The sequence below is a fragment of the Stegodyphus dumicola genome, chromosome 4 (genome assembly GCF_044657685.1).
Source record: "Stegodyphus dumicola isolate Sdum_Otavi_A_Nest chromosome 4, ASM4465768v1".
NCBI classification, from domain to species: Eukaryota; Metazoa; Arthropoda; class Arachnida; order Araneae; family Eresidae; genus Stegodyphus; species Stegodyphus dumicola.
This window is the reverse complement of record NC_140771.1, coordinates 158,141,722-158,154,049: the sequence shown is the minus strand read 5'-3', so window position 1 is coordinate 158,154,049 and position 12,328 is coordinate 158,141,722. Positions and strand designations below refer to the sequence as shown.

The 12,328-nt window shown below is 30.9% G+C and overlaps 1 protein-coding gene across 2 annotated transcripts in view; it reads right to left on the bottom strand.

Moving 5' to 3' along the window:
- The window catches only part of wapl (cohesin release factor wings apart-like), a 96,923-nt gene that overhangs the window by 54,527 nt on the left and 30,068 nt on the right, over positions 1 to 12,328 (bottom strand). For both annotated transcript variants that reach the window (XR_015040808.1, XM_085815652.1), the window contains exons 5-6: positions 7,475 to 7,611; positions 709 to 820 (exon numbers count right to left, since the gene is read on the bottom strand). Coding sequence is in view for 1 of the 2 variants with exons in the window: in XM_085815652.1 (XP_085671778.1) it covers positions 709 to 820; positions 7,475 to 7,611 (249 nt within the window). In the remaining variant the exon portion in view is untranslated. The remainder of the gene's footprint in view (positions 1 to 708; positions 821 to 7,474; positions 7,612 to 12,328) is intronic.

Genomic DNA, 12,328 nt, shown 5'->3' with positions numbered 1-12,328 from the left:
GTGTGTGTGTGAAAATAATGAAGCATTAAGCCATGATACATAAATATTAGTTATTTTGAGAATAAGAAAAAGTTGGGAGAAAAAAATCAGGAGTTGTAAATTGGGTTGGTGGGAGAATGGTCGGAAATCAGGAGAGTTGGCAACTCTGAGCATGGAAATTACAATGCAGACTCAGAGTTTAAAAAAGTGATTAGATCAAACATTTAAAAAATATTTATATTTAAAACATTAATTAAATGGCCCTGAAATAGTTCTAAAAATGTGTAAACATCTTTTGTATACACTAACCCTCTCAGTGGCACGGATTTTTGGATCTGTCATGAAGACCTGTATGTAAACAGCATTTATTAGCTAAATTTGTAAAATTACTTATTTTAGTGCATATTTTCATACACTTACATTCATCAAAATGACATTTACATTATTAAAGAAAGTAAAATAGTTTAAATTATATGCAAATATATATCAAGTCAAAAAAATCTCATGCCCAGATAAAGGCAGTGATGGTGGTCAGAGGGTTAAAAGTCAGAGGAAGGCTTTGTCAATGACAACCTACTAAAAAATTACACAATAAACAGATCAACATATTCAATTTAATGCTGATGGAATCAGATATTTAATGTTCTTATAGACAAAATAAAATCTATCAGTTATTACTTATGGAGTATTTTCCACAAATAACGTAAAAGCATAAAAAAGTCAACTTACAGGATCAGATGGAGCATCTTTTAAGGCACTAAATATTTTAGGCATAGTCCCATGGGCACGTAGGTGTATGCGAAAGGCAGGTCCCATACATTTGGCAGCAAGGTTCAGTACGCTAAATATTGATAACTCAATTTAATTAACAATCACAAAATCTTTATATACTGAAACATTTCCTCTAAATAAAAAGTAATTTTCTTACATAATAGCAAATCATAAAGTCTATCTAGAAGCAATAGAAAAACCAACATAAAAAAAGCACACAAACTATTTAAAACAGAAATAAAAATTCAATGGTGTAAGTTCTGCTCTACTTTAATTATAATTTATTTTAATTAATATTTTTATAAATTTTAATTTTTATATTAGGGATTTAGTTATTTTAAAATTTATTACTACAGTCTGAGATCCGGACTCATTGGGACTACCGTGATTCCGAATTTTTCTGGGTATTAGATCATCAGTTTAAATCTGGTACGATGGCGTGTAGAAATTATAAAATTAAAAATATGAAATCATGATTTATGAAATAATGAAGCATTTATGATCTAAAGGGTATCGAAATGTACACACACACACACAAAGCTCAGTATTTATTTGCTTACTGTATTAAACATTTCTTTCAACGTACATTGTTTAAGCTGCTTCGTTTTTTTGGGCTAATACTTTCTCTTTAATTCTGTAAACAGACATAATTGCTTGTTCAGTTACATTGTTCAAGTCCTGTAACTGCTGTGTCGAGAATTCCAACTAACTTGTCAATCAAAATTTTTTTGTTTTCAGTAACCTCTCTGTCACTTTCTTCACTATCTCTAGCAATATTTTCTGGATCTAGAACCATGCAACAGATTTCACCATCCATTAACTGATTGATGACTGAGGAGCATTATCATCATAATGAAAAACTTCTTTTATATCATCTTCATTTATTACTGCTTCTCCACATTTCTTTACAAAATCTGTTAATTGGAAAATTTCACCTTTGGTTTGCGATATCCGAAAACCTTTAAAATTTATGGCTCTCATCATAAAATGTAGCTATCGTTCACTATACATATTTTGCTATGTATCATGAGATGAGACTAAAAATAAGTTGCTCAGCTAAATTTTATCTTATTTCTATTTCACACTGAGACAATTAAGCCTGAATTGTATTAGTGTAGTTATTTACTATACTTATGTTTGTTTCTTGCACATGCCTAAGGCTTATCTGAGTCCAGAATAAATAAATTCCCACATGTGCTCAAGGCTTATTGAGGGCCAGTGCTAGATAGACCTGGTGCAGTCTTTGCGAGTCCTGAATTCTGCTGCCCGGTGCGGCCATACGAGCCCTGGCGCTGGTTCTAGGTTTAAGTGAATAATAAATCAGTTATTCTTAATTCAAATAGCACTAACTGTAATCTTTTGTTCTGCGAGTATCATTAACAAAATCTATTTTTAGCATATGGAAAGAAATTTTTGTTAAATTTTTCCTCGTCAGCATTTCTTAGCACATTTAACTTAAATCTGTAACCATTGCCAAGCGTAATATCAATATAAAAAGTTACCATACTCTTTGTTATTCAGTTACAAATATATATATATAAAAAAATGTTTAAGCATCGCTACACAAGTCAGTACTAAAGTTGTCACGCACTGGTAAAACATGTGATGATGAAAGCAAAATATAATAAATAATAAAGATTTGCCAGGTTGGCATCAGGGATATAAAATATTAGTAGATGTAAATCAATGACATATCTAGGTAGAATGTTTTGGCTTGAGCAGATATGCAACTGAGGAGCCAAATTATTGATCATAGAAATTTATGCTAAAATGATTGTTTCTTCAATAACGAGATCATTTAGTTAGTGCCGAAATGAAATTAAGAATCGGGACTCTCCACGTTTATATTATGCCTGGAGGGGTATTAAATGTGCATTCGTAAAGCATACAAATAATAATTTTATTAAAATTAACAAATTTAAATGCGCATGCACAAAGCATTAAAAAAAAGTTGGTGGTGGCTCTGAGGCCTGGATTTTAGGCACTCTGGATATCGGACGTCCAGATCTTGAACTTTGTACTGTATACGGAAATGTTAATAATTTTAATATTTCTGATTACCTGCAACCCCCTATAAGGTATTCTTGAGGCAATGCACTATGTCACTAAAATATGAAACCCATAACCTAATGAAAATTTATTTATGTGGCAATGCACCCTGGTATGCACAGCAGAGATCAATAGTGGGTATTTTTGTTATAAAAGCTATTAGCACCAATCATTAGTGCTTATTTTTGTTGCAGTGAGAGCAGTCATTAGTTTGTTTTTATTCCACTAACTGCATTTTTTTTCCCTTGTAAGGAATCCCAGTGGGACTATACAGTGTACTGGCTGATGTAAAAGTAAGTGTTGTACTTCTTCAAAAATATAGTGTTTTGCCAAAGAGTAGAAAATGCAAAAATTTGTATTTAATGATGTACACCATAAATGAATGAATTTGTATGCCAATATCACAATTTGTACAATTATCTTAAAATATCTTATTAGTAAAAACCTCAAAGTATAGGAAAACAAAGCATATTAATATGCTACAGCATAAAACAATTACATTTTATGGATAAAAATTTATGTGGTGATACTGAATTTGAGCATTTTTTTTTTTTTACTTTATTTATTATTATTATTTTTTTTTTAAGTTCAAAGGGGTTTTGTCCCTGAGGGACTATTGCTTTCATTTTGCGATTTTGCGTCGAGTCACTCTGAATGCCTGTTACTGTTGCAACCAAATATTATTGTCCTGTATTATATTTGAAGAAATTAAATAATGAAGAATCTGCATAAATGTATGTATGTTTCTCTCATTGTGATAAAACAGTACCTAGATTCCAGATATGAACTCCTGGAGGTTATATAAAGGGTTCCTTGCCAGTGTGGTTGAATTTACATAAGAGCCTAAGAGCGCCTTAAAATTTTCTGCTAAGGAAATTGTGGCATATGTTAGGAAAAAAGTTGTCCCAGACTGTTGGTCAGAAAATCACATTTTCCATTTCTCTGAGCCCCTATTATTCAAGAAACACCTTCCATTGGCAAATCAGATTTTCAGACATCAATTTCAATCTGTTTTTACCCTCAGCTTTTAAGAAAATTATTTCACACTTTTCATTTTTCATCAATAGATGGCACCAGTATTCCTTCCTCTTATTCTTACTGCCCTATCTTATCAGATTTCTCTCTGGTCATTAGCACTTCTGCAGCTGATTCTATATTTTAAAGCTCACACTAATCCAGCAAATTTATTGACATTATGCTAATTCTTGTTGATTTAACTCAAAATTCTTTTAAATTAATTTTTTGAACAATTTATAATTTTAAGTCAATGCTAACAAATGCAACAGGTTCTAGTGCTATGAATATGCTTAATTTAGCATGTGTCATAAGCTTGACCAATTTCATTAACCTTCTAGCAAGTGCGCCGTGCGCAAAGTTTACGATAAATTCAGTTTTTAATGCACATTTTTCGCATATCGCAGCTCAGACGTCTAAAGGTGATTTCTATTCCTCCTTTCAACCCTTTCCCACATCATGGAATGTGCCAACAGGAAGTCATATGACTTTTACTGGGCTTTTGTGCTTTGTTGCAGCTTCTTCGTAAAAGTTACAACACTCGTTTGGTCGTGGGTGAAAATTCAGAAAATATTTTTTTCTCAAATATTTTATAATTTTTTGTTATTAATTGGTGTTTTATTATTATTTTAATTTGTATAAATCTGACTCTATAATTTTATATCGATTTTCATGGCAAATAAGTATGCGCAACCAGCTGATTTTGCTCGCATTCTAGCAGAATTATCTGATGAAGAAAAAAGATACGGAAACCTTTGGATGTAAGAATAGCTATTTGAGTTAGGAAAATATCGAGAAAAATAATACCAGCAGTGAATCATAACAATATATTTCAGATGATGATGATGATGATAATAATGATACAGAAAAAAGAAATAATAATGATATGTTCTATGTTGGTAAGGATAAATATTTTAAGTGATGGAAAAAGAAGTATGCAAACTGCTCAAAGACGAAAAAGATGAATATTGTGAAAGTGTTACCATGCCAAGGATATAGAGGATGAAATAGGATCATTTTTGAAAATAATTAATATAAATATGCTTGATAAAATTCTGGAATGTACAAATAAATATATAAGTTTGCTAAAAGGCAAATATTCAAGAGACAGAGACTGCACTGTTACCTCAAGCCAGCTAGCACAGCACTATGCCGAAGGATCTTTCTGAAGAATTTATCTGTTAGCCTTATGACAGAGCATCTTCATTGGCATGCCAAAATCCAAACGTTACCTTTTATTTCAACATTTCTAAGTTGTAATAATGCTACTCCTAATGATGAAATGCCAGTGCAATACTCATCAAAAGGAGGAACATGCAGTTTGCGTTGTCAGAGAAAAAAAAAGATTTCATCCGCATCTACGACATGCATGATAGATACACATGTAAATGTCATTCTATTACCGAAATTTTTTATATGGAATGCAATGTGAACTTCGAACATTGAAGAATCTTTAGAATTCGGTTTTCCTATTTTTACTCTACTCTATTCTATTTCTATTATTACTATTCTTTATTTTCTTTTATTTCTATTTTTTCGAAATAAATATAAATATTAAAATTTTACTTTTACTTACTAAAGTTACTTCAAAATTAGTTTTTGTAACCAGTAAGAAGTAAATTTCCTTGCAGAAGTAAGTAATGCTAAACTTACGTTTTCCCCCTACCAATGTGAGTGTAGTTTTCTTTTTTGTTTGTATATACTTGCCTTTGATGAGTATTTAAATTAGCTTGGATTTTAAAACAAAGTTACTAAATAAAAAAATTTAAATTTTCTATAATGAAATACATCATTGCCTTTCTACCTAAATAAATAATGTAAACATTTAAAAATAATTTACTTTCATTTCAATGGTACATCAAACACATTTTGCAATAATAAGGTTAATATTTTATTTCTTAGCAAATTCATTGTCAATATTCACTCATTTCTGTCGTTTTTTGGGCCAAAACCAGTAAAATTACAGATGTCATAAAAAATAAGACACTTGCGTGCTCAAGTAAAATTGCCAAGCATGTATGCTGGAAGGTTAAACAAAAATTCAACCTTTTCTGACAATAAAAGTTATTTAAAAATAAATTATAAATAAGCATAAAAATAACTTGAAGATCCAATCCATAGAAATATTAATATTTTATTTCAAGCTATTAACAACATAACAAGTAAGCATTTTCTTATATACTCGAATAAAAAGGAGTATTTGTGAAATTTTAGATAAAACTTGCTCATCAAAATGATGTGTAACAGACCATATAGTCACAGTCACTTTTTATAAATTTATTTTATCTTGTGCTGGACCACAGAAAGCTTTTGAATGAAATATATATACAGTCAAAAGTCATTAATCCGGACTCGTCGGGACTTCCGGATTATCGATTTTTCCGGATTATAGATCATCAGTTTAAATCTGGTAAGTCGGCATGCAGATATTATAAAATTAAAAATATGAAAACATAATTTATGAAAAAAAGAACAATTACGATCTAAAGGGTATCAAAATTTACAAAAAAAAAAAAAAAAAAAAAAAAAAAAAGCTTAATATTTATTTGTTTATTTTATTAAACATTTCTTTCAATGTAAGTTGTTTAAGTTGCTTCATTTTATGTGATAATACTTTCTCTTTAATTCTATAAACAGACATAATTTCTTGTTCAGTTACAAAGTTCCGCTGTTTAAATCCTGTAATTGCTGTGTCAAGAATACCGACTAATTTGTCAATCGAAATTTTTTCGTTTTCAATAACCTCTGTGTCACTTTCTTCACTATCGGAAATGAATTATAATGACGAGGAATTTGATTTAAATCTTATCAAAGACGTAGTACATTGAGATGAAATACTACATTTAGTAAGGAATTAAAAGCCAAATAAAATAAAACATCTGCCCTGAAGATAAGGATAGTGCTGACAGATCAACTTCCAATTCATTGCGCGTCGCGGCGTTCCCCCCACCACCACCGCAGAACAGCGTGAAATTGATAAACAGATTTCGGAATGGTTAAAGAAACAAAGGATATGCCTTTATCCATTTTTTGCAGCAATTCCACTTTTTGTTTAATGGACTTTAAAACATACTTTCGCTTTGTAGATCCTTTACATATTAGTAAATATATATCAGAAATTCTATTTGATGTAAACAAAAGTTCAAGCTTACCTTTATAAAATTTCTCTATCAGTCTGCAAAAAATAATAAGCCGGATCCAATTCGAAGATTAAGGAACAACGCAATCTGCAACATTAACTGAATTAGATAATTTTAGCTTAGCTTATACCATCCGTTATACATTAAATGTGCATGCGTAAACGTATTATGCGCTGCGCACACTCGCAACCGTAAAGGTCTTACGCGCATGCGTCGTGCGCAGAAAGTTTGTGGCTTTGAGGTCCGTATTATACATCATTCCTGATTATGGGTGTCCGAATTAACGACTTTTGACGGTATATCTAAGTAACACAAATAAATTAATACCTGCTAATTTAAATTTCACACATTTTTTTCCTTTTCATTAGCTTAATAAGACTAATTATAAATACTTTTCTAAAATCCATTGATTAACGTCAATAATTAATATCAGACATCGGATTAAAATCCCCAACATTTTTTTTTCAAAAGATTTTTTTTTTTTTTTTTTTTTTTTGTTATATTAAACTTAAAGGACATACCTGAGACATCTGGTCCCTATGCCATTGCATTCTTGAACACATTCCAACAAATACTCAATGTCATCGTTGAATTCTTGAGTTTCGCCTGACTCATGACACTGGTACGCTTGTTTGACATTTTTAACAACAGTATAAAACTAATGAAGAAATGGGGAAAAAAAAAAATAAACAGGAAAAAAATCAGAATATACAGTTAACTAAAGAAAAGCATGAAAAACCTTTTAATTTTAAACAATACAAACATTGCATTGGACTGATTTCAATCTTAAAATAATATTCACAATTACCAAGATACAAAACGTACTCACAATTTAGAAATTACAGACTCTCCCCCATTCAAAGACTTTATCACATGTGTAGTGGCCCAGTTATTGCATGAGAAATAATTATTTTTTATTGCATATATTTGTTCATGTGTTTAATTATTTTATAAAATTAATATTTTGTTAATACTCATATTTATATTTCTTTTATGCTGAATGGCTACAAGTAGTTCATATTTATATTTAAGTTTCTTTATGCTGAATGGCAACTAGTTTTGATTTATGACTGCTTGGTTTTGATTTTCGAAACGTTGCTATTCTAGCAGCATCGCATTTTCGATATCGGAAATTAAAAAGCAATAAACTTAGCTATTTTTTATAATTCATGCTGTTCCTAATCATAATTTAGTTTTCAACAATAGTATCCAAGGCCACACATGAAGTGCACTTGGTGTTTGGGTTGCTCAAGTTGATTTGTGCTAGAGGAAAGACAAGTTTTGCTATAGCTCCTCTTTGCCTTAGAGCACCATTTTTGTGTTTATTTCATCCTCAACCTCAAAATCGGAATACATCATACTGCATTTGTGTTTACACCAGCTTGTTATGATGTTATTTTCTCGTGCAGTGACTAAATAAGTGATTTTCACCAGTTATTTTTGGATTATTGATGGAGGAAAATGACTTCCCCCCCTTTATCATGTACTAATGTGAAAACGGCTGCTCGTCACCTCATGGCGGGCCTGCTTGATGAAATCACCTATTTTGTGGATGCAATTTTGGATAAAAACTGGACAGAACTCTTAAATAAGGATACATTCAATTGTGAAGACTATATTTATGTTCCACAAGAATTAAAAATGAACTGCAAGAATTAAAAATAACATTGAAGTAAAAATTAACTGCAAGAATTAAAAATAGTATTGAAGTAGTGAATAAGACGTATGCTGGCTTCATAGCCTATCTGAATGCACACAATAAACAGTATCTTATAAAGAAATATCAACACAAGAAGGGAATTACTGAAGGACTGCTTCATCTACTTCAAGGTAAGTGTGAGTATTTCAGCAAGTTAAATCCTAACTATGCAAATATTTCTTGTGATGGAAGTATTCATGAAAAAATATGTAAAACGATTCCTGATAATGCAGTTGATAACATGTGCAAAACTGTTACTGATAATACACCTAAAACTGTAGTTAATAACAATAATGAAAATTTATCTAAAAGTGCTATTATGTTATTATAGAAATGCTATTAATGTTATTGTAGAATTAAATGCTTGCAATGTTAATGTAAATGATAATAGTGCTATGACTCTTACCTTGGAAAGATCTAAGCCTAAAAGGCCACCTAAGAAAATAAGTAAACGCTCTCTAAAAGAGAGTCAAGACGCTGATGGTTTTACGCCGCCAAAAAATATGGCTCGACCATCTAAAATTATCAAACCCAATACTAACATACCTGTAAGTAACAAATTTGAAAACTTAGCTACAGATGTAAATGCAAATACTAGCAATATTATGGATACTGACTCTGACGATGTGATAGTGGTGCAAGCACTCAAAATAAAACCAATTATGACTAAACCTACCATTAAATTTTCAGAATTTTGAAAAAAACTGAAGGATGAAACAAACTTGAACTTCGCAGGCAGAGTGTCTGGGGAGTTTTTAATTTTTTTTTCCAAATCAGAAGATGATCACCATTGTATCACTTGATACCTGGAGGAAAAAAAGATAGATCACTACCTGATTACCAATAAAATATAACAAGCCCATAAAAGTTGTAATTAGATGCCTGTCAACTGGCTGTTCTCTCAGTGAAATAAAAGATGAATTCAGTAAAGTGGGTTTCCAAGTTAGAAAAGTACCCCAAATGCACCATTTAAAGACGAGCGCACATGCCCTTATTTCAACTCCAACTAGAAAATACACCGGGAGTAGAAAAATTATACAACCTGAACTATTTCATGCTTTTTTACATTGAAATTGTTGAGTACAAAGTGAGTGGTAGTGTTGTGCAGTGTCATAACTGCCAACACTTCCACCACAGTTCAGATATGTGCAGATTACAACCTCGATGATTCAAATGTGCGGGACCGCACAAAACAAGTGACTGTTTCGCGGGAAAAATTAAGAAACAGTAAAGTATTGCAACTGGCTTGGTACAGGAAATACAGCTAATTACAGGGGTTGTTCAAAATTTCAAAAAGTTATTAGGAAGAGCCAAAATTCTGATAAAATCACACAGCAAAAACTGATAAAATAATACGAATGTTACTAAATCATCTTAAGTCAAAGCTGGAATTACTTATGCTAATGTTATACAAGATAAAATTGTGATTATAAGGACTGATCCAAAATCTAGGACTGAAATTAACAATCAAAGTGATAAACATGAAAAAAACATGGACTTGGACTATATACTTATGAAAATGTTTAAACTATTCAAAGAACTGAACAATATGTTCAAGGGTTACTCTCTGACAAACATAATTTTCAAAATCTCGGCTAAAATGCCAGAAATTAATGCTATTGAAAGTGCAATTGGTAAATTGTTCAATCTTTTTGATGAAATTTTCACTGCAAATGAAAAATAATAACTTGAGAGTTGTAATTCATAGTCATAATTATCTAATATTCTATAATATAAATTTTATTCATTTTCTACCAGCCAAACTCTTAAATACTAGTAACATAAATTATTATGCTCTTCTGTAGTGTAACGCACTAAGTTCGAATTTGTTGCTTACATTCTCTCTAGTAGTCAGTTATCTTATGTATGCATAAATTATGCAATTTATTTTCAGTGTTTCTTCACTTTTTTATTCTTACCTACCAAAAGACTTAATTACACTCCAGCCATTAATATTTCGCAGGGATACTGCAAGAAAAGACTAGTTTCATCAGTGTTGTAAATTTTTCCTGAAGATGTTTCACTATTAATGAGTTTAATAAATTCATCTGCAAACACTTCAGCAGCTTCAGTATGAGCTGAAGCTTTTTCACCTGAAATTTTTAATTGCATTATACCACAGCAATTTTAAAATTCGGTTTATCTATTGAATATGTGGATTCAGGTTTACAGGGTTCATAGCCACATTTTAGTTAAAAAAATAAGCACCTATAAACACTTTTCAAGCAAATTTTAAGAAAAAAAAATAAATAAATAAACACCTGTCTAATTACATTATACACAACTGCATAACCTTAAAAGAAAAATTAGACTTGCAATTTAAAATTTGAGCAATGCAATATTTATTAAGAGAATGAGTACTGGAATTTCAGTTCAAAATATAGAAAATAAATAATAATAAGCCATATTAATTGTTTTTGTTTGGCACCTAATAATAAATACAATTTATTTTTCCACTCATATTAATATTTAAATAATTTAACTTAAATCAAAATTCTGAACATTTTCTAAATTTTCATTGCATAATAGTTTTCCCTTAACATATATTCCAAGCAAAGTAATTTAAGTAAAAAAGAGGCACATTTCTGAAATCAGAAGACGGGAAATTGCCTCATGCAGCCATCCTTTAACAGTAAAAGCTTAATTAACCCACATACTCGGAAATTGCCGAATATTCGGGATAGTAACTGGAAAAAGAGGAGGGGGGAGATTGTAGCCGTTCTTTAGATTTCTCGGCTAAATAAATGATTTTCACATTTCAATATGTGCATTATATAAAAATAGACCAACGGAACTGAGAGATATTCTGCTTAGAAAGCACAGTAAAACTCTTTTTAAGTGTTCATAAATAAATCTCAGACTGAACATCAAAATTAATTATCTCTGCAAAATACCGAAAACGTTATTGCACAATACGTGTGGCGTAATTCTCCCATACCTGACATTGCGCTATCAGAATCAGAATCAACAGCTGCCGCTATTCAGAGAATAAAGAACTAAATAAAAGAAAAGAGACTTTTTAATCTGGGGTGTTTCTGATTCTAATTTTGAACAGAATGCGCTAAATTTCGGGAATAGAATCATTCTTTGCTTGGGTTGGGTAGACCGCAAAACTTTTAGTCCTATTCAATCCAGATTGGACAGTGACAAAACAAAAGTCTGCTGCTTCAATATTAGAGATTTTACAGAGAGAGAACATCCCAACCTCCGTACTGTATAATGTATTGGCAAAATAATAATAATAATAAATAAATAAATAAATAAATAAAAAATATTCTGACTATTCAATCACTTTCCTTTTATTTAAGCCATTCCGAATATTATTCCTTAGAAAGCTAATCTGTGTAAAAATATATACATTTTTGGAAGTTTATCTATACTTCAGCAGCTACTGCAACTATACTATTATAAATATTCATAGATATACATATACTCATAATATAAGCATAACAATCATAATAAACACGAATATGAACTGACCATGCGGAACGACAATGCAAATTATTAAAATCTTGATAGAAATTCAAACGTGTGTAGTATTTGGATGGGAGGAAAAGAATACCGAATGTACCAGAATTTTCTACGGTTTTCGCAATTCTTTGACCAATAGAACGACGTCCACCTGTTTGTACTCTCGCGCATACCATAGGTTACATTAATGCAGAGGAAATGGGGG